The sequence below is a fragment of the Spermophilus citellus genome, assembly GCF_964194105.1.
Source record: "Spermophilus citellus genome assembly, chromosome: 2".
In the NCBI taxonomy this organism is placed as follows: Eukaryota; Metazoa; Chordata; class Mammalia; order Rodentia; family Sciuridae; genus Spermophilus; species Spermophilus citellus.
Genome location: NC_138183.1, coordinates 213375367 through 213398039, shown reverse-complemented (window position 1 = coordinate 213398039; position 22673 = coordinate 213375367). Strand labels below are relative to the sequence as shown.

General features: G+C 43.3%; 1 protein-coding gene across 9 annotated transcripts in view; it reads right to left on the bottom strand.

The window, feature by feature from the left end:
* The window catches only part of NAV2 (neuron navigator 2), a 701871-nt gene that overhangs the window by 200605 nt on the left and 478593 nt on the right, over nucleotides 1-22673 (bottom strand). For 7 of the 9 annotated variants that reach the window (XM_081282533.1, XM_081282532.1, XM_081282528.1 and 4 more), the window contains exons 6-7: nucleotides 18669-18737; nucleotides 11365-11534 (exon numbers count right to left, since the gene is read on the bottom strand). In XM_081282533.1, the coding sequence (XP_081138659.1) occupies nucleotides 11365-11534; nucleotides 18669-18737 (239 nt within the window). The remainder of the gene's footprint in view (nucleotides 1-11364; nucleotides 11535-18668; nucleotides 18738-22673) is intronic. The other 2 variants (XM_081282536.1, XM_081282531.1) reach the window with 1 other exon arrangement.

Genomic DNA, 22673 nt, shown 5'->3' with positions numbered 1-22673 from the left:
AACAGAGATAAGCTGAGCAGAACCTGTCTGCAGAGTTCTGCTTTGACAGGTAACTGTCTCGCTTTGCTGCTCTGTTTGTTCTTGCCACTCAGAGAGACTGCCTGTGGGACTGGGGTAAAGAAGGATGACTGAGCCACTAAGAGTTCTACCTTCCCCGTAGTTATAAACTCAGAATATTCCCACCTGCATGCAACTTCAGTGAAAATAGACTAGTACTCTCCTGACAAGGGAGATCAACCCACTAATACACCCAGCTTATTTACTGTGGTAGATTTGTTGCAAAACCTGCCTCATTTCTCTGCTCCTCTCAAATCGTCAATGCTTTGCAATGTAACTTTGTAGCTCTTCTCCAGCCTCCTAAATGGAGGCAGGGCAGGCGACTGGCTTTGGCCAAAAGAAGGAAGAAAACTCATTTACCACCACAAGAACAACCTGCACTAGTTTTTCAGAGGAAGAAAGACCATGTAGAGAACACTGGGTTGTCACAACGAAGGACATTACAAGTGGGCCAGCATCTAGTTGATGCACCCACCACATGACCCCAAACCCATGAACAAACCCAGTGGAGACCACCTGAATTTGGCTCACCATCCACCTGAAGGCTTGTGTGAGAGAACATAATTTAAAAAATATGGCTATTTTTAAAAACCACTAATTTTTAGGGCTGTGGAGATAGGAGTAAGTCATAACCTGTTTTCACCAACTTATCAAATAGGGTGGAGAGGCCAGAAAAAGGTAAGCTCCCCCAAGTTTCAGTGTTATTTACTCTTTCCTAGGTGGTGACAGATTTGAAGATGCTCCGGAGAAGGAAACACTCCTTTTTGTGGGGGTTTGAGATGGAAATGGCTCAGAACTTGGCTTAAACAGCCAAGGCCTGGAGTCAGTGACCTGGTTGGAATCCTTGCATTGGCACACATGTCCTAGTGGAGAAGTCACTTTCCATCCCAGGTCCTAGTTGGTTTAGATTGCAAGCGAACTAAATTTCATATGAGGTGAAACAATCCTGGTCCCTTTTTATGTGACAGCCAGAGCCTCACCCATATGTTGACAACAGGACAGGATGACAGCCTTCAGTGCATAGAAATCTCTGAAAATAAGGCCCAATTTCTTCCCTGTAAGGTCTAAAGGACTCTCTCCTCTGGGGGCTCTATCCCTGGTTTTCTTTAATGAAGCCTGCCCCCTGCAGCATCTATGTAAAAGAGATTTTTAAAAACAATTCTGCATGTAACAGCCTGAAGACATTCCTATTTGGCACTGGTAGAGGGCAAGGAAATGAATCCAAGTGTTAAATGATCAAAACCACCCAGGCATCTCTTCTCATTGGGTAGCTACGGTTTCTTCTCTGTGGCAGGGATCCTTGTCTATGGGTCCTTTGATGGCCTTGGAGCAAGAACCTGGCAAGTTCAAGACCATTTATCTGAAGTTAAGAGAGAAACTATAACAAGTTTGTAAAGAGAAGAAAAGAAATCATCACAAATGAGACATAGGCATTGTATGCATAAGAGGCAAATTTTGTTTTTAGCACAGAAATGAGTTCTAGTGTATTAACAGCAATATGGAGAATAAAGGGCGTTTTGGTGTTTGGGGCTGTAGCTCAATGGTTAAGTGTTTGCCTATGGTCAGGTGAGAGGCTCCGAGTTCAATCCCCAGCACTGCAGGAAAACAAATCAGAATAAAGTACATTTTGGAAGCAATGAATTAAGTCCTTTAAAGGAACAACTCAAAAGAGGGGCTTTGGGAGCTCTGGTAAACTGTGTGGGATGTGTATGACATCACTGAGTGGAGGAGGCCTTCCCAGAGCATGCTCAAATTACACCAACTCTACCCTTTGCCTGGGAAAATCAAACTCTAGGTTTATAAGGCATCTTAGTGAATATTTATTTTAATCTACCTGTTAAAGTCAGAAGCCTTACCTAAAGCAGCCAACCCTACAAGTGGTGATCGGGCCTCTGATTGACTACCTCTGGGGTCACGGAACTTAACTACTCCGAAGAGATCCTGTTCAACCACGAGAGGACAAATGTGAAGGTTCTTTTCTTTTTGAAAAATATGGAGTCAAAGTTTGCCTCCAGCCAGGCTTGGTGGCACACACCTGTGATCCCAGTGACTAGGGAGGCTGAGGCAGGAGGATTTCGAGTGAAACCCAGCCTCAGCAACTTAACAAGGCCCTAAGAAACTCAGCCAGAATCAATCTCTAATACAATATACAAAAACATCTGCAGAGGGGCTGGGGATATAGCTCAGTTGGTAGAGTGCTTGTCTTACATGCACAAGGCCATGAATTCAATCCCCAGCACTGGGCCTCACCACCCCCCCCCCAAAAAAAAAAGGGCTGGGGATGTTGATGTGGCTCAGTGGTTAAGCACAACTGGGTTCGATCCCTGGTTTAAAAAAAGTTTGCCTCCATGTGATATTTTGAACAGATGGCCAGAGAGAGAAGGAAAAACTGGCCCAGGGTATAGCCCTTCATTTCTACAAGGGAATTAATTCCTTTCCATTAAAACACTTTCTAAAGCATCCTTTCTTCCTAACCATTGTGCAGGAAAATTGAGAAAAGGGGATCCCTGCAAGCTTTGTGGCTCTTACCCTGATGAGGTGCCCCTTCATTATTTTTAAAAATTCATTCACAGCACACAACATCTGTCATAAGAGTGATTATGTCATTGAAGAGCAATGATGTTGTTTATATTTTCTTTACTACCTGTCTCTTCCACAGACTGTAAGTTCCGTGGGGTAGGTACCTATTTTTTCACTTTTTGGTGCTGGGGATGCAAAGGCAGGGACGAATACACACTCAGGCTACAGCCCCACTCCTTTTCTTCAATTTCACATATTCAGTGAGCGACATGGTGTGTGACACACAGGAGGTGCTCAGTAAATGACCTTGAACTCACACGAATACATGAAGGATGGAGTTCCAAGTACAAGAGTGGGTAGCAAAGAAGACAGGGAATCATTTACCCCATATTGTAGTCAGCTGGTTTGGAATTATTTGCCTCTTAAAAATGGAGCCAAATCTAAGCTAACTTTTTTTTTTAAGAGAGAGAGAGAGAGAGAGAGAGAGAGAGAGAATGAATTTTAATATTTATTTTTTAGTTTTTCGGCAGACACAACATCTTTGTTTGTATGTGGTGCTGAGGATCGAACCCGGGCCGCACGCATGCCAGGCGAGTGCGCCACCACTTGAGCCACATCCCCAGCCCCTAGCCTAACTTTTTTAGAGCAAAAATCAACTAGTGCCTTCAAAGATCCTTTCCTTTAGGGCTGTTTAAGAATTTTTTAATCCAGCAGCTGGCTGCCCACACAGGTGAGGGAGTGGGTGGCCCTGTGACGGTCCAGTTTAGCTTAGGACTGTTGTCACCTCCTCACCACTCAAGGAAAAGGTTTTCCACCAGGCCACATGGACTTGATCACACCCACAGCATGGGTTTCTCCAGTCCACATTCATTCTCCCAAATCAAGGAAAAAAAACTGTGGGGAGGTCCTGTCTGGAAGAGGACATTTAGAAGGTCTGCAAGTCTTATCTTTTCAACAGTGTGCCCTGAGGATGCCAGGCTAGGAGACCCATTGTCAACACAAGCCCAGGGCAGCAGGGGGCAGCAGAGACTCGCTGTCCTAGGCTGTCCTGGAGCCAAAGGACATTTTTTTGGTTTGTTTTGTTTTGTTTAAAAGTTTGACTTTTCCCAAGTTGAGTTCCTATAGGTCACTGATCTCCCACTCCAGTTTTCATTTCAGGGAAATGCTGTTATTCTGCCATCATAGTAAAGGCAATGGGAGCATCTGAGGCAGAGAGACCTTCACCCTTACTTTTATGAGGAAGAAGGGCAGGCCACTGATTTTCACAGTTGTTGGTACCTGTGTGTTGTCCCCAAAGTTCAGGGAGCCTTGCCAGTCACAAGGATCTTGTATGGCTGCTGTGAAGGAACCATGGCAGAAGCTCCTAGGACACTAAGAATGTGAACTGTCCACGGTGCCTTGGCACAAACCGCTCTGCAGTATTTATCCACAGGGCACAACCCCTAGAAATGGCCCCTGTCATTCTTACCACAAAAATAGATTGTGGCCATTATCTTGGAGACAAATATTCTCATTGTGACCTCCTCAGGACCTCCTCAGGACCTTCTTAGGACAGGTGGGTTCCCTGGCATGTGGGCTGTGCACTAGTATCACAGCCAAATGCACGCATTGCCTATCACGGAAGTGAGCTGGTAGGCAGGAAGTGCATCTTATCTGAAGCCAGAAGGTACTGTGCCCTAAGCACAGAGAAGCTGCCAAGTAAGCATTCATAAGAAACTTGTCCTGAAATTATTGTTGCAATGTGAACTGCCCAATTTTATAGCTCAAGAGTCTCTCTTCATTTTGACCAGAATTCTGTCCTTGCAATTCACATTGTGAATACAGGCCTGATGTGCTGGTGGAAAGGTGAAGTTCATTTATTCCAACATGAATCTATGTTCGTGCGTTGATGAATACGGTCAAACACCTAACTTGGTATGAGAAAAACATTTTTTAAGAACATTTGAATAGATGGCTAAGCTCTGACTGCAGGAAGACACTTGGATAAAAATGACTACAAGAGCACCAGACACAGAAGTACTTTCCCTCCCAGTGATCCTTGAAATTAAATTGAATTCACATACGTGTGACGCTTCCTACATAACAGATGGAAGCAAGAGAAACACTGAGATTTATCACCTGAAGATCAGACAAACAGCAACCAGTCATGTTCCACTCCTGACACCAGACTAATCAAATAGATATTTCATCTTCCTAAATGATTTATTCTCTTCTCCCTTTTTGTGTATTCATTCTTTCTGTTACAAAAAGCCGGGTCATTTTCTGTTACCATTGTATTTTAGAGAAAGGATATATATGGCAAAACACGTTGGCTTTGAAAAAATCCATATTTAAAGAAATACAAACAAGGGTATACCCTTCTTATTCTTCTCTGTGACAAAAGGTGGCTCCAGTCTTATAGGTTATTTAGTTACACATGCTAGTGGGATTTGTACACCTCCTTCTCTGGAAGCTCCTCTAAATTGCACAGCAGATCAGGAAAATGGTTGAAAAGCTGGCCACAGAGGTTACCCTGGATGTTGGGCTTTAATTTCATGCTAAAGGTTTGGAACAAAAGCCAGGTACAAGGGATATCACTGGCACTCCTCTCTAGGTAACTTTGACAGGCTCACCCTTCCTCTGAACACAATAGTGTGCTCACCAGCACAATGAAACAGCAAGCTCCTCAAATGACAGGTTGGGAAAGAACCAAGTGATGGTTTTCCATCTAGGGCAAAAGTGAGGTGACTTCCTCCTCAGAACACCCCTGGCCTCTGCCACCATATCTAGACCTAAAGGGACACTCCCCTCCCATATCTCTGGCCTAAGTATGGGATCAAACTCTAGGCTCTTATTTTCTATTAGCTCAGCTGAAATTCAAAAAATAAACTATAGTAATAACTTGAAGATTTGCAAGGCAAGAGCACAAAACCAAAATAAGATATGAAGACCAACACACAGGCAAGTCCACTCACTACAAGTTGTTGGCTCTGAGAATAAATTTAATTATGGGGATGACAAAATATGTATGTAGATTTCAGTGGTTCCCCATTTACTGAGCTCCTGTTACATGCCAGGCACTACTCTGGGCGTCTTACTACATTACCTCCGTTTGCCAACACAACATATTACCAAGGAGTGGCTAAGAACTGAAAGGCAATGGGAAGGTAGTGTCCTCTCTTGACAGTTACAAAGAAGTGCTGCTAGGATAAGGGTTACCAAACTTCAGTGTCATAGAATGACATGGGTATAAAATACAAACTACTGAGCTCTGAATCAGAAATCTGAATTGGAAGGACAAGGTTTGTAAAGCCTTAAGATTTATGTGCAGTGACGGATGACCTTAAGAGCTAATGGTATTGATGGTCTTTGAATCACACCTTGAGAAACAATGATCTAGAGGCTTGAGGTTACCAACATCTCTCCGGATCACAGGACTTGAGTATGGTGCTTCAGATATGACAGACAGCTAGCCATGTTGAATCTGTACTCTCTTCAGTGACACACAGGCAATTTGCAAATACTTTGCCAACAGAAAAATGTTACTGGTTAGGTATTATTTCTGGAGTGAGATGCCATGTATTTAGGGACTGTTCATCTATTTGGTTAGACACTGTCATTCATTTGTTTAAAACAAAAAGAAACTATGGTGTGACATGAAAACCGTAAAATTGAAACCTGTCTTTACTGGAGGAGCAAAAGCCACCACGGTCTCACCTGTGAACAGCAACCAACTGACCACTCAGCATTTCCAAAGGCCAGAACCTCGTGGTTTTCTCATGCCATGCAAAGACACCCACAGTATCAATAAATTCCAGCTACTGGAAAATGACAATAAGTCACACCCTTCACAGCAATATCTACAACCATTAGAGAGGGGACAAGGACAGACCATTTGGACTGGGCTAGAATAACATTAGAATGCTTCACATGGAACTTCATTAGGTTCAGGGAAGCCTGTTTCCTCTTCACAGATAAATAAGCGGCATCTCTGAGGGGTGAGGTGGCTTGCTGATGGAAAAGGATTAACAAAACCATTCAGCTTCTGCATGCGAATGTGACCTTGGGGTAACCTTCTAACTCTGTTCCCCTGGAAACCTGATAAAGATAGAAAGTCATTCTGTTACTAAGCAACATTGCTCATGGTAAAAATGACCCTTAATTGTTAAACCACATCTGGACCGGGAGGAACCACAGAGAAAGCACAAATACCTCTTGGGAACACCACCATTTTGGGCTTTTCTGAGTGCTGAGACTACTGATTGGGCCTGATCCTGTGGGAATCCTACAACTCATGCATATGGAGCTGTTTCAGTGGACATGGGCTTGGAGTGTGTGGCTTTTAAGCTAGAGGGATCTGTGCACCTGCCCCATTTAAGTCTAAGCTATTCATACCTAAGCTATTCCCTGTGGTGGGGAAGGGACCGCACCTGGAAGGCTGTGTATCTGTGGACTGCTGCATACACTGGTGCAAAGACCTTTTCCTGGGGGCTGGGGACATAGCTCAGTGGTAGTGCCCTTGCCTAGCATGGTTTGATGCCCTGCACTGAGGAAAAAAATAGACCACTCCTATGGAAGAAAAGTCCTTGCCCTGCCCTGCCAGAAATCTGATTCCTGTCTGCATCCTTCTGAGTAGATCATTGCCAGGTGTGGCCTGTGGTGGCCTCCTGAGGTGATCCTGAGCAGATGCTCCATGGATTGCTGCATTTGCCTGAAGCCACACTTCTGGGAAGTGGCAGGGCCAGAAATCAAACTCAGTAGTCTGCCTTCAAAGTACTCACTTTGTAGGCTCAAACCTTTTGTCCCGAGATAACTGTCCTCTGGCCCTAGAGACTAGAGCAACTTCCTTCCTGGCTGGAATTAGCCCTCCTCTAGCACCCTAGGAAGTTCCTAAGTTTGGTAGCGTCTTGTCCATCTGCCTGTGCAGCTAACTGTTCATTGAATTCTGTTGCCAGGCAATCTCCTAGAGAATTCTTTAAATTCAATGATGCCACTTTGGTTCACACCTCTAACCTGATTTTCTAAGCCCTCTGCCAAAGATGAATTTTGGCCACAGGATCATGCAAATACACAGCTGACTCCCAAACAGGGATAATTATCATGTACTGAGAGAATCAGGCACCTGAGCTCTCTCTATGGCCTGGGGTCTCAGCCTCAGGAATGACCATGGGACACCCCTCCCCATCATGAAGGCAATCTTGAAAAAGTTCACCCTGCACAGGCCACCAAAGAACACAAGTGCAATACTGCAGGGAACCCAGTGGGTGTGCTCTCAGCTTCACACCTGGACCAGCAGGCTAGGGCGAGTCATCCCTTGCCAGCCTGCCTTTCCTTTTCTCTAAGCAAAAATCTGGGAATGGAAATCAACACAAATGATGTCACTTCTCAGAAGTCCTCCTGGAGTCTTCTTGGTTATATCCTCTCTGTCTTCACAACTCAGCATCTCTCTGATCTCACTGCTCCTCCTGAGGCTGCAAGTCCCCTGAGAAACTGCATCTATATCTTTAGTCCTCTTGGTCATTACACCCAGCTGGACATATGTCAGGTGCTGGACATATGGCAGGTACTCCTCAAATGGTGGCAAAATGAAAGAAACAGGTAAAACAGGGCACTCCAACCATATTCCCTTGTGCACAACTTAGGCTACTGAATTAATTCCATCTAATCAAAGTATACTTTCACATCCGGATCCCAGGTAATGGCAGGACATGGGTAACTCCTCTTTGGTTCCATCTCCAGATCATTAATGCAGATAAATAATTTGCTTCAAAGTGATACATTATAGAGATTAAAATAGTCCCAAAGTTACTCAGACAGCAATGACTCAATCTCCAGCCACATCCACATCTGGCTCTTCTCTTCTGCCCATGATAGGCAGGGCAAACAGCAAGAGAGCGACACAGAGAAGGAGTACCAGGGGAGGGAACCCAGCAGAAGGCACAGATGGCCCTTACACTGAGGACGCCCAACAGCCAGTGCAAACAAGAAATCATCCACACTGCAGAGCTTACTGATGAAGGACTGCAGATTGGCAGAGGGAAATTGAGGCTGCAGTAGTTAAGCACCTAGAATGCAGACAGCTTGGTCTCAAACCCAAGTGCTTTTTTACTGTGCCAAGGCCACTGATGGTTACTTACAGCAGAGTGGCATTCAAGAAGGTGAATTTTTAACAAACAGTCCTATCAGCTTATTAAAATAATTTGGATCATTTCAAAAACTAATGTGTGTCAAGTGTGTCAGAAAAATATCCTCTCACACATTGTTGATGGGAATATAAATATAAATATAAGTATATATAACCTTTTGGGAAGCAAAATTTAGAAGTATTAAAACAACTGTGAATATGGGTATAACTTGATGCACTATTTTCCCTGAAAGGATTGTGTACATATAAAAAATACAAGAACATTCATCTAAGCAATTTTTATAATATCAAGAATTAGAACCAACCCAGATAAAAGTAGTTAAATACATTAAGGTAAATCCATACAATGGAGTATTATGCAACCATTATGAAGAGAATGCCTTATGCACAGACAAAAAAAGCTGCCCATGATTTGGTGATTTTATTTATAAGATTTAAAAAGTTATATCAATATGTTAGTGTGCATGTACATGCATAGAGCTCCTGAAGAATTAAGCAAGGAATTGTTCATAAAGCAATAGTACCTGGACAGTGCCTTAGGATAGTACCTGGCAAACAGTAAACAGAAAATTTTACCTATCAAATTGTGACAGTATATGCATAAAAAGGAATTTAAGTGATAAATAGTGGCTATTTCTAGGAGGTGGGAATGTGTAGGGTTTTTTTCTTTTTATAAATTTCTGTATGGTGTGAATATTTTTATGTGAGCATAATGAAAAAATAATAAAGAAATGCTTTCTATGAGATGAAGAGAACCATATTATTCAGAAAAGACTATCTTCCACATGTCTAGGAGTTAGTCTAGGAAAACTAAATGTTTCAGATTCCTATGATGGACCAAATACCTGAGAAATGTTCTAGATTCCTGACAGTGTTAAGCTGTTCAGAGAATGTAAATGAGCAGACAGAGGAAGAGGAAATGGGTAATGTCACAACTGGTTGCAAAGACAGCTACTTAATCTCTGTCAGACATTTTTGGACTATGGATGGGGCCGGCAGCTTATGCCAAACACCTTCCCAACTCTGTCCTCACATATCCACCTGCATATCTTTGGCTGGCCCTCAACAGGCAAGACTCCAAGTGCTTGTTTTCCAAAGCCCAGTTCTCTTCTTGTTTTGGGACCAATGTACCTGAGTTAAAATGCAACTCCATTTCTCCCTGTCTTTTGTGTGCCCTCATCAAGTACTAAAGCTTTCTTGTTTTAGTTTTATTCTTTGCAAACTGGGGATCAATGAGGCACATACAAGGTACTCAAAAAAATTAGCTTTTACTTACTGATGCAGAAAACCAAAGCATCCCCCCCCACTCCTCGCTCGCTGGCTCACTCTGTGTATAATATGTATATAAATGCATTGTGAAAGCTCTGGAGGTATAAATGGTTTACACTGGTACTCATTAAGATGAATATAAAGGAGAACTTTAATATATACATACCCTTGTACCATTTTACCAGCCTATGTTATTTTTGTAATCTAAGAACATGTAAAAAAATACACTTGGATATTGTAAAAGTAAGGAAAGGAGAGGCTGGAAAAAAGGGGGAGAAAGAGGGAAAAGAAAAGTACAAGTTGGATCACAAAGCATCTTGACTGGGTCAGACATTCTGGTTGGGACTTCAGTGCTAGTGAGTTCCCAGTGCCTTGGTTGGGAAATCTGCCATATATATCTGTCAGTCCCTTAAATTTTTCCTTCATATTTTGGGGAAAAGATAACATTGATTAGCAAATTCTCAGGGGAATCCAATGCCACTGAACCAAGTAACCATTGGTTAGAGAAGTGGGTGGAGAGGAGGTCTTCCCAGCTTCCAGGAGCACTTTAAGAACTGAGGAGAGCTCTCCTAGGTCTCAGGGAAATGCAGGAACATCATTCAGGTAAGCCCTGGGAAGCTTCCACGATACCAGGGAGGAAATGCTCCCAAGATAATTGGGCAAGTCCCCAAAGAACTCTAGACCACTACCTGGGAGGATTGAAGGAGAGGTCTGCCTTTCACTGAAGAATCTTCTAAACTGCCTCAGTTTCTCCAAGGTCTCTAGAGATAACAGGCTTACACAAACAAAGGTTTGTTTTACAGTCTTATTTGCAGGACTTCCCCAGGGCTATGCACTTTTTTCCCCCCATCCTGAAAGTTCAGTACTATGGAGAGTAAAAGTATCCTGTCCTTTTATGGCTAAAGTTGCATCACTTTAATCCCAGGAGAAACACCCCCCAGCTCCTTATGTGCAGCCAAGATCTTCACTTAGCCAACCCACATTCCTGGGTTGGCTTTTTCAAAGAGTGAAAACTCCCTTATTCCTAACTCCCTGCACATATTTCTGATGGGTAAAAAGCTCACCAGCTCACAAGGGCATGCCCCAGGAAGCTTGCATTTTTGGAAAGTCACCTAATGCACAGTGCAGATTCTATGAAAATTTACTTTCAAATTCCAGATGCTATATTGCTATGTGTAGCCAGGTATTCTTGCTGGCAACTCTGAATATAACAATATTTCCCCCATTTATTAATGCCCAGAAGAAGAAAATTCCTGCCAGTCAAGTATATCCTTAGGACCCCCTTCCTTATCATCCTGATTTGCCATGCTGACCCTGACTCTGTTATACAGGAGAGCTCTGTTATACAGGAAAATGGGGTAAAGGATCCTCAGAAAAATTAGAAGATGACTCACCTTTCTCGTGGCTACTTGACGATGGTAGGGGTGGGGGTGGGGAGGTGATGGGTTTAGACTTGTCATAGTTGTTAAAGCTCTGGCTGCGCCGGTTGTTAGCAGTGGCTGACCCTCCGCGTGTTTTGGCCTCGCTGCCCGCAGCAGATACCCTTGCGGTAGGACCTGGAAGTCTAAAATGCAAAAGAAACAGGGTTATGCACTCAGTCTCAGGAAAATGGCAATGTCCCAGGAGAAGGAACTGCAACCATGCAGGGGGTTAGGGGGAAAAAAATTAAACCCAGCTCAAACACTGCGTCTGTGGAGGTTTGGCAGTCAAAAGACTTGGTGTAACCACTACAAACATCTAGGCTAGTAATGACCCCAGCAAAGTCCAAAAGCAAAATGTGAACAGCAATCCTTTGAGCAAAGAGAGAAATTCTTAAGGGAAAAAATATATATGAATATATTTGCTAATTAGAAATACAAAGTTCATCTTCCTTTCCTTCTGGGAAAGGGTAGTTTTTACTTTGCAATAAGGTCAAGTCATGTCACCTCAAATTTCATCAAGTGTAGAACATAAAAGCCTAACCCTAAACTCTTTACCCTGTGTGTATATCTCTTCTGGAAAATATTGAAAACAGTATTGGCCACATCCAGGTAAGTAAGTATGAAGGACACAACTTATAATGTTGAGGAGAAAGTTGTTATCACTCAGAACCCAATACATCTGCAATGAAAACTGAAGGCCTAGTTTCAAACATCTGTCCATTTTCCATTAACACCTGACAACCTGTCTCTGTGGCATTACTTTTTTCTTGCAGGGGGAGGAGGAGGGGTTCTGTGGCACTAATCACTGAGCAACTAATCATCCCTGGCTCTTTTCATTTTTTTTTTTTTTTTTAATTTGAGACAGGGTCTCTTCTAAGTTGTATAGGGCCTCACTAAGTTGCTGAGGCTGGCCTTAAACCTATGATCTTCCTGCCTCAGCCTCCCCAGTTGCTGGGATTATAGGAATGCACCATCATGCCCAGCACTGTGGCATTACTTTGAGGCTGAAGCCCGGTTTCTCCACACAGTTGATGATAAAATCACAATTCTTTCTGTAAAACCAGCAGGATTTGGTCTGCCTAAAGACAAACACACACTTTCCCTTGAAATAAAACACCTCGTTTCAGATGGTTTTAAAAATAAAATCACCAGACTTCTTTGTAATATGTCTAAAGATATTATGGCCCATTCCCCAAAGAGTTAAGGGTAAGACTCCCTGAATCAGAATTTTGGTCCAGAGACTTACAAAGTAGGCTGTTTCCAATAATTAAAGTTGAAAGATGAATAAACGATGAAATATTTAGTTATATCTTTCTGTTAAAACCAACTGTGCTGTGCTTAAAAGCAACTGGAACCTCAGCTGACTAGTATCAGATCCAGTGATCAGTCTGAATTTTTGACTCATAAAGCTTTCAGGCTTCTCTTTCCATGCAACTCCATAAGCGGCAAAGAAAGTCCTCAGTCTGGAAGCATTTTAGATATAAGCAGGCAATCGCTTTAAACTTTTTCTTGTTGGCTGAGCAAGAAAGATGGTTGCAAAATAAACAGGGAACATGAGCTGGTGTGAGAGGACTGTAAAATTTATCCATTTAAAAAGAAGCTGGCCCGATTCCCTGACTGGGAGCTGGGAGAGATGGAGGGGGTTAACTTGTCCTCCAGCTAGTGACAGTGAGGTGTTGAAGGCATTGTTTCCCACTGCACCAGGATTTGCCCCCCTGTTAATTTGCCTCATATCTTGTTTGGAGAGGATACGTTATCCCACAAAGGCAGGCTCAGAATCGGGTGCAAAAACCCAGCAGTTTCAGTGCCTGTGTTTGGGGTCCTGATATGACTAACACAGCTGACAAGGAGCTCCAGCCATGGGATCTGAGGACTTCTTGGTTCTGCTTCCTATGAAAGTAGTGTCTTGCAGGCCCTTCAAGTCAGGGTTATCTGAGCACTCACATCCAAGAGTGCAGATACGGGTTCTTGGATTGGACTTATTTAACCCAGCTATGGTCTACAGGAGTCATTATGCCCACAGATAGGCCTAGAAAAGAATTATGGACCTGTTTCAAGATGGTGTCACAGCAATGGTATTAAGTGGTACAGGTAACATGGGTCACAGTATTCTGCTTCAAAATGGGGAATTTGCGAAGAATAGGGAGGCAAACAAGCAATGAAGAGGAAAAGATGCATTCCTTCCAGAGTTCCTGGAGAGTCCCCATTGTGCTCATCCAAGACTGAACCCACAGAAGATTTTTAGGACAGATTATGGACTCTACAGAGCAGAGAATAGGAGGGGACAGGTACAAGCCTGAATCAGGTAGGTTGTCAGGTCCTCTGTGAGGTAGTTGTGGTATAATGGATAAAATACAGGATTTTCTACCCTCAAGACTTTGGACCAGTCTCAAAACAATTCTGAGATTCATACTTTTTCTTCTTTTTTTTTTAATTTTAGTTGTCTATGGACCTTTTATTTATTTATATGTGGTGCTGAGAATCAAACCCAGTGCCTCACACATGCTAGGCAAGTGCTCTACCACTGAGCCACAACACCAGGCCTGAGATTCATGCTTCTTACCTATAACTTTGGAATAATTATAAACTACCCAGTGAGTTAGTTGTAAATTTGAAATAAAACTTAATGTCCTGTCATAAGTACTTATTGTATGTTATTTTCCCTTCTTATCCTCTCTGCTGAGCATAGATTCATAAAGGAATTGGACACTTCCATAAAGGAAACCTGCAATGGTACAGGAAAGAATTAGACAAGAAAGGAAATAGCAGGGTCTAGTTTAAAGGATCAGAAGAGAGGCAGACAGAACTCATCATATGAGATCAACATTTTCAGAGAAACAGACTTTGTCAAGCAGGGCTCTTCATCTAACTAGAGATGTCTGGATTTACAAAGACAGTTCTGGGTTTCCTATAGGTGGTCAAAGTCAGTTTATCTTCAATGAGGCATGGACCTAAACGCTCCTTTGATGGGAGTGGCACATCCCTTGGATGGCTGCAGAGTTGTGCCATGTCTTCTAAGACACAGATAAGGAGCTCTTGAAGGCCTTGAAGACAGCTGATAGAGAAAGGTTGGCACTCAGCCACCAAAAGTCACTACAAGGCTCCAGCCAGCTCATGTCACCCACTACCAAGCCATGATATTTGGCTTGACCAAATCAGAAAACCAGGTGGAGACCAAGTAGTATCTTCAAAGGTTCATGGAATTGATGCTGACATTGTAGTGTGAAACTTGGTTTCTGCTATGAATGGACTTGGGACTATTGCTTGTTCCAAAGTTAAGCCCCCTCCCTCTCTTCCAAATGTTTAGCAAAGTCCACCTCAAAGGCTGTGAACAAATGTGTGGTGGGTGAGAAGAACTCATCCACAGGGGAACCAAAACACCTCTTAGGATAATGAATTGATTCATAAATGGAATTAATTCAGACTGAATTTTAAGTACAGAATTCCAAGGCCAAAGAACAACCAGAGAATGAAGATTCGTGTGCAGTCATAGGGAGACACTGGACTGTCTACGAGCTGAAGAAGGGCAGAGCTAGCATGCTTAATCTTACTTAGATTTAAAGGGGCTGGTTGATCCCAGCTGATATCTAGGTTACATGTACATTGATTAACTCTGCAAAGTTCAAAAGTTAATTCAGAGCAGGAAAGTGACACCCTCATAGGTTGGTGGGATGACCAGGAACCCCAAAGAAAGACTTGGCATGTTGAAGGGAAATGTGACTAGGTGACAAAACACAGCAGGCAGAGCATGCCATGCAGAGAGAAAACCCATAAAAAGCACAGAGTAAAGACTCCCTGTGTCCTGACACTTGGACACAGCATGGAAGGGAATGAGGCTGGAGAAGGGCAAGACCTTGTAGGTCATACTATGAAGCTTGGACTTTGCCCTGCCCTCTAGAGATGAGGCATTAATTAAGAGGCTGAGAACGGAGCTGAAGTTAAAAGCAGAATATCTTTTCATCTACCAGTGACACAGACTCTAGGCTTTTGGCTAAACATTTTGAAGTTCATTAATGTTAACGTCCCTGTTTGTCACGGAACTCGTATCAACCTCCAGCCTGGGAGCATATGCTGTCAGTAGCATTAGAATCCTGACTTGCTGAGAAGCTGGGTCGTTGCCCACATGGAAAAGCTACAGGATCTCGACAGATGCTGCCCGCTGTGCCTGCCTTGCTAGAGCCCGGGCTGCGAGAGTGGAGCCAGGCAGGTCAGCCTCATGCCATTCACAGCACTGAAGGGTCCCAACAGCTCCTCTCGGAAAAGAACTTGACCTCTCATGATCATTCCATGTTCAAAATGACAGAGGGCACAGATGGGTTCTTTGGAACACACACATCTTGCTTTTTTTTTTTTTTTTTAAATTAAGTTTAAGGGAAGTGGTCTATGAACAAGGTAGGGAAAAACTCTTGCTGCTATTAGAGCCATGGACAGTTTCTCCAATGTGTGCAGAACCAAGCAGGCAGGGCAGTAAAACTGTCATTCCTTGCATATAACCTACTAGCGTGTCCCGCTCCTCTACTCCACGCACACTGTACGTGCTGTTGAGAAGAAAGCAGTTCTCCCCAAAACCACTTCAAAGCCTGGGAACACAGGGGCGCCCTTCCCAGGAAGGATGGCAGCTTGTGTGCACATGCTGGGGGGTGGGTGTTCATAATCAGAGATGCTTTTTGCCAGACAAGATGATTAAATGCTAAATCTCTCATTTCCACAGCATCTGCTTTTCCACAGCTAAGCAGAGAGGACTGACTACTAACTCCACAGATTCTGTTCCATGAGACAGTTGTGTAGGGATCGACGCTGTGAGACTTGGCTAGACGTGCTCTGGTTGCTTTACCTGGGCCAGATAAACCCTAAAAGCTAACATTGCCATATATCTGCCATTTGTGGTACACTGATTATATGCCAGGTATAATGGAATTGGAATGATTTTATTTAACTCTCATGACATTGAGAGAATCAGGAACTACTGTGTCTTACCAATAAGGAAACACAGGCTGACAGAGGCTGAATAATTTGTCCAGCCAATCGTGATGACTATATCTCCTAGCCACTGTGATTTTTCTGTCTCTCAAAGGCAGAATAAGCCTACATAGCTGTGGCTCACCAGGGATACCAGTAAAACAATATGATCAAAGGCTGAAATCCATGAGGTCCATTAGCCCTGCACCAATTCCCTGCATGGGCCCCTTTCCCACAGCCAAATTCAAGGGGGAGACTCCACACTGGGGTCAATGTTGCTGGTTCCTGTCCAGGTGTTTGGCTCTGGCAGGTGTTCAGTGTTTGCACTCCAACAAGAGACCTATTTCCAGGACTCTGAAGAAGGTGGCCTGTTCAGCCAGAAGGGGCAGAGCAGCCTCTTGGCAACCAAACTAATGCTATACTTAGTGGTGTGTAATCAGCTAAAATTCTTATCTGGATCCTACTGGACTCTGGGGTTGAGAAAGTGGTGAAAGGCAGGGCTAGAGATTTTAGGCAAATAATAAAACAAAGAACATCCCTTTATTGGCCTTATTACACCCAAAAGAAATTCTAGGTGAGGAATGTGACCTTAAAGAGAAGCCAGACCAGACCATGTGAATCCGGGGTGGGGAAGGCATGAACATCCCTGCAGCTTCCAGCTCTTCCTTTCTTCCCACTGCCTCCTTCCATTATCTGGGAGAGATAACAAACCATGCATGGGCTGGGCATGTGCTTCCAATTAGATATCTTCCCAGCTAGCTCCTGTTTCCTTTATCTTTCAGAGCTGAGCACATCGTGGGAACAGACACTAGATTTCAGGTTTCCTCCAAGCCCGCCCCTCCCCTCTCCTTTCATATGCATGTGTATTTGCATGACTCTCGAATTAACTGGGAACAGCCTGCCAGAGCAGTGGTGTCTGCGCTGAAGCCTCCTGCTATTCAGCAGCGAAAGCAGTCACAAACAGGTTCCCTCCTGCCCCAGGAACCAAGTGTGGGTAACAGGCTGATGTCCTGTAACCATATGGTTTCTCCCTCACTAGCCAGGCAGATCCTGGATTGGGTCCTCCCACAGGGAAGCTTTTCAGAAAAGAAAACTCTGGTTAGAAGAGGCACCTGGAGCTGGCAAAGTGGGGCAGTTAGCTCAATATGGATTTGAACATGAATGAATAAAGACAGCTACAAAGGGTAGCTCTCCCTTTACTTTTAAATGAGTTCAGTGAGAAGTCAACACAGACACTAGTCATAGCACTGGAGGAGAATCCACCCCAGCAGTGATTTCTGTTTGGATGCTACAGGAGCAATGTGAAGAAAAAAGCCAAGAGTAGCAGTTTATCAGTTTCCACAACCACACAAAACACCAGAATATAAGAGAATGAAGGAGGGAGTGGTATAGCACAGGGGTTCAACTGAGGGTTCTGGGGTGAAGCCATCAGGTTCTAATCCTCAATCTTCCACTTTCTGTGTGACTTTTGGCATATTACCCAACATTCTAAATTTTAGTTTTCGTCATCTGTAAAACAGAGAAAATGACATGAGCTACCTCATGAAGACTGATGTGAGGATTAAATAAGATAATGCATTCCAACTGGTGAATTAAAATAACAGTAGATATAACAATGTAACTGGCTTTTCCCATACCCCAGAAAGCATCCTAGGATTCAGGATGGGATGCAGCAGGGAGGGAGGTCAAAGTCTGAATCTGAGAGAACTAGTTAGTGAGCAAACCTATTTTGCTCCCTGGTAAGCCAGGGCATCCCAAAACAAAACAAAACACACAAGACAAGACAGAGATGCCCTGCTGTTTTCTATTCATGCTTCAGATCTTTATAACTCAAGAGAAAACAAATCCCACACTAGTAATTTTTAGCAGCAAAAACAACAAAAAGCACAGCACACATGAATGAGATGCAGGTGAGGACAGATTAGTGCCAGGACAAAGCAAGAAAGAAATTCGTCATTAAATTGTCACAAAAACTATCTAGAAACTCACCTTTCTCTAAATCTGAATGGACTCTGGTGACCAAGCAGTAAAAGGCAAAAATGAAATGAGCAGCATGTACACCTCCAACTAACTCCCATGCTGTCACTCACACACTCACACACACACACACACACACACACACACACACACAATCAATCCCACAGTCACTTTCCAAACTCGCCACCATTGGATCATTAGCCAAAGCATGTTTGGTTTTCTGGAACTGCAAACACGAAATGGGGAGAGGACTCAAAAGGAAAGTCAGCCAGCACAGAAGGAACAAAGGAACAGTGGTTTGGGTTTAAACCATGCTTTGCAGGACACAGAGAAAGTCTAACCTAGAGATCTTTTTCTGACCCAGAGTGAAGCGGATGATTTTGCTCTGAGATGAGTCCTTGGAGGAGGCACTGCGTGATAGGGAAGAAAAGAGTGGAACAGATGAGTGAGGAGAGAAAAGATACATTAGATACACAAACCTTAAGAGCCTAGCACAAGGAGGCTTTTTCCCCTCCACACACTTTTTTCCTTCTACGTCCAACTTCACTGATACAATATATTTCCAATATGAAGAAAGTGCAATCAAAACTATTTAAGAACTTTTATGCTTCCCCCCTTAAATACCAATATCTTTCCTGCTTCCAGTCAGCACAGGTTTTCTTCATACCTTTCTAAAATTACAAGATGTTTAAGGTATAAAGTATTTACAAGGCATAAAATAAAGATGCTTAGGTAAAATATTACTTTATACATTTCTGAAACATTGAGATGTATCTAGATGTGTTCAACTGGGGTACTTCTCAGGTACATAACCTCAACAGTCCATAAAGTCGATCCCAAACAAAGGTATAGGTACTGTAAATTTTGCTGGTCTTAGAAATATTTGCTTTTACTGCTATAGAAATGACCACTTAAAGCCTGTTGAAATTTTGAATTCTGGTGGCTTTTTTTTGGACCATAAATTTGCACATATGAAGAATCTTGGTTAGGCTTAATAGAAGAACAATTTGAAGTTATTTACTGCCTTCTGAATCATAGAAGTATTTCTCTTTCTTATATTCATGTATCTTGTACCATGATCATAAAAGGATCTGAAGTGAGAAATACAGTGTTGGTTTCAGTGTTCTTACAAAATGAAGAGAGAGAAGAGAGAGAAAAAAAAAGTACTTTTCTAGGTTTTTTCCTAAATAACTGAATATTGATCATAGGTAAGGTAGACACAGATAGAGAGAAATGTGAGTCTTGGAGACTGTTCTAGACGCTAGATGGGTGAGGAACTTCATGGGGTGATATATGGTTCAAGTTCTCGGCCACCATGTAAATTGTGAGAGTTGCTGAGGGGAAGAGGCAGAGTGAGTCTCCACAAGGGTGCCACAGAGGAGGGCTCTGAAACCTTCCTGCCAATTTCTTGGACTTCCTTTGCAACCCTCCACAACCCCTTCATTAGCCAACTTCATGGAAAGCTGCCAAGTTGTAATGCTCACCACCCCCGCAAGAAGTGCTGGACTTACATGGCTTCAAAATGGTGCCGAGGCAGGGTTCTAACAGGAGGCCCAAACAAACCCGGCATCTGGGACTCCCATCAACATCGGACACCAGTGATCAAGGGTCCGGTCATTTCCACTGGGCCTGGGTTATCAAAGCTAGAATCTGGGGCTAGCAATACAATAGCACTGAGCCAGAGATGGATCACATCATTCTTAAACTGATAGCTAGAGTGTTAGCATGGGATCTCACATCACTAGACCTTGAGAACAAGATTATCCTGTGGAAGGAGCAGTAGAAATTATCCATACAAAATGGACAAAACCAGCCATCTGCAGACACAACCCAAACCGGACAAGATAAAGGTGTAAATGATGATATACAGCTACTGTGGAGCCCCACTCTAAAGTCACCATTCTGTAGCATCAGAAAGTCAGATTGGCAGGAAACACTGTGCAGCTAGAATAAATGAATGCACAGGGTCTGGGGTTGTGGCTCAGCAGTAGAGCGCTCGCCTAGCATGTGCAAGGTGCTGGGTTCAATCCTCAGCACCACATAAAAATAAATAAATAAAATAAAGGTATTGTGTCCAACTACAACTAAAACCAAAATATTAAAAAAAAATGAATGCACAAACCTGGCTTAAGTGAGTTTGGCTTGTCTTTAGACAAAGCATTTAGTACCAGGACTTTTTTTTTTTTCTTACAGGGAGATGGGTGCTGACTAGAACATCTGGTTCTAGTAAGAAAACAAACACCTACCAAGGAAACGCACGCTTCAGGGTAGCATGGCTCAGTGACCCAAAACTGTGTGCCTGAACACATGTTCCTTGGAACCCTATACAGTGAGATGTTTTATAAAAATAGATGCTTCTTTCCACCTCACCTTCTGCAGGTTTACAATGCACACCTGCTCCTCTTCCAGCCTTCCTCATCTCAATAAATAATACCACCACTTAGCTAATTGCTTGAGTCAGAAATCTAGGCTTCACCTAGGATTCCTCTCTTTCTCTCACTCCAGAGAAGGAATCTGTTTCCAGCTGCCTCTAGGCTCAAACTCCAAAATATCCTGCATGTGTCCATCTCCATACATGTCCTACCAGCTTTATCTTAGCCACTATCCTCTCCCGGACTGCAGAAGCTTTTTAACTGGAATCCTTTCTTCCATTCTAGCCCATCTACCATTATAGTCTCCAAAGAGAAGCAATGGTGATTAAAAAAAAAAACAAAACTGTAAATCCAATCAAGTCTTTCTCATACTCAAGACCACCCCCATGTCTTCCTGTTATCCTTAGAGTCCAAACTCAAAACCCATGTTTGACAGCAAGTACTTTGTGACCTGTCCTCAGTGCCACAACTCTCTTCCCTAGACATGGCAGCGGCCTTCTTTGCTTTCAGGTTCCTCAGAGAAACCCTCCCATCAACTTAACCTAAATGAGTGACCCAGCACCTCCAAATCCCATCATTCACCACTGCCTGACATTTTCCTCCATTAATTCGCCCGTTTTTTCAGCCTCCTTTGGTAGCATGCAGGGAGCAGGTGCCTTGCCTGTCTCACTCATCCTGACTCCCATGTGCCTAGAACAGTGCTGGGCACATAGAAGGCTTTGCAGTAACTAAATACAAGAATGCACATTGGCAGTTTCAAGGATCTGAGCAGACTTGCAATAACAGTTGTAACACCCTAACCCAGGTTATCTCCCAATTTCTACCCCCACAGAATCCTTCCCTTGTAATACAACTCAAGTGAACACCCTAGGAAGTAAATAAACTCTACAGAATGCAGTTTGGGAAATGATGCCCTGATCTTTTAAGTCATCCAATGCCAAGGAACCTCTGCCCAGGGAAGGGCTTCTATGCGGGCAGGTCTCCAGGGAAAGTGGGCAGTGCCTGGCTGCATGGCTGTCTGTTCCTCATTGCTATTCCAGGCATCTCTCCTATCCCACGAATTTCCATAATGGATATAATTAGATAATTATTTAGGGGGCCTGATTCACATTACACCCATCACTGCTGGTCTGAACAGCCTCACAAGTGGGAAATCACACTTTTCATGAGAAAAAAAGCTGCAACTATCCATAAGGCAGCTGCCAGACTTGAGCAGCTTTGGGTTTTGCCCAACTACCACAGGTGACAAAGGGTATCAAGGTGTTTGAGAAGCCTTATGAGTATCGACGCTGGATTCTGGGACACTGGAAAGAAAAGGCATTACTTTGTGGCACACATTAGATAAAATCAAGCAATCACTTTGATCAGTGACATCAGGTTTTAAAGCTAAAGATTGACAGAAAAGAAAACAATTATTATGAGCTTTCCCGCAGAACTTTATCATAAGCCAAGAACTTTCTAGTTCCTAAGCCTCTACTTTTATTCCGCCATTAAAAGAAATGATTAGCTGGGAGCAGTGGTGTACACTTGTAATCCCAGCTACTGGGAAGGCCAAGGCAGAAGGATCTAAAATTTGGGACTAGGCTCAGCAACGTAGCAAAGCCAATTCAAAATAAAAAAATTAAAAGGGCTGGGGATGTAGCTCCATGGTAAAGTACCCTTGGGTTCAATTTCTAGTACCAGGGTGAAAAAATGATTTGCATGGCAATCTTCTGCAGAGTTGTTTAGGAATGCAACTATTCCCACTGTAGTAGAGGAGACAGTCACTACAGAGGCATGCCTCCTGTGCACTTCTCTGTGGTGAGTAGGAGTGGCAAGCATCAGTCCCTCTGGGAAGGTTGGCCAGGTCCAGGCACTAATCCTTCAGGGATCAATCCTGTGCAATATGATTTTTCCCTAGGTTCAACATAATGCAGCTCCCACCATGTAAGTTCAAGGCAACCCAGTCACATTCATGGTTACTACCAACGGGGG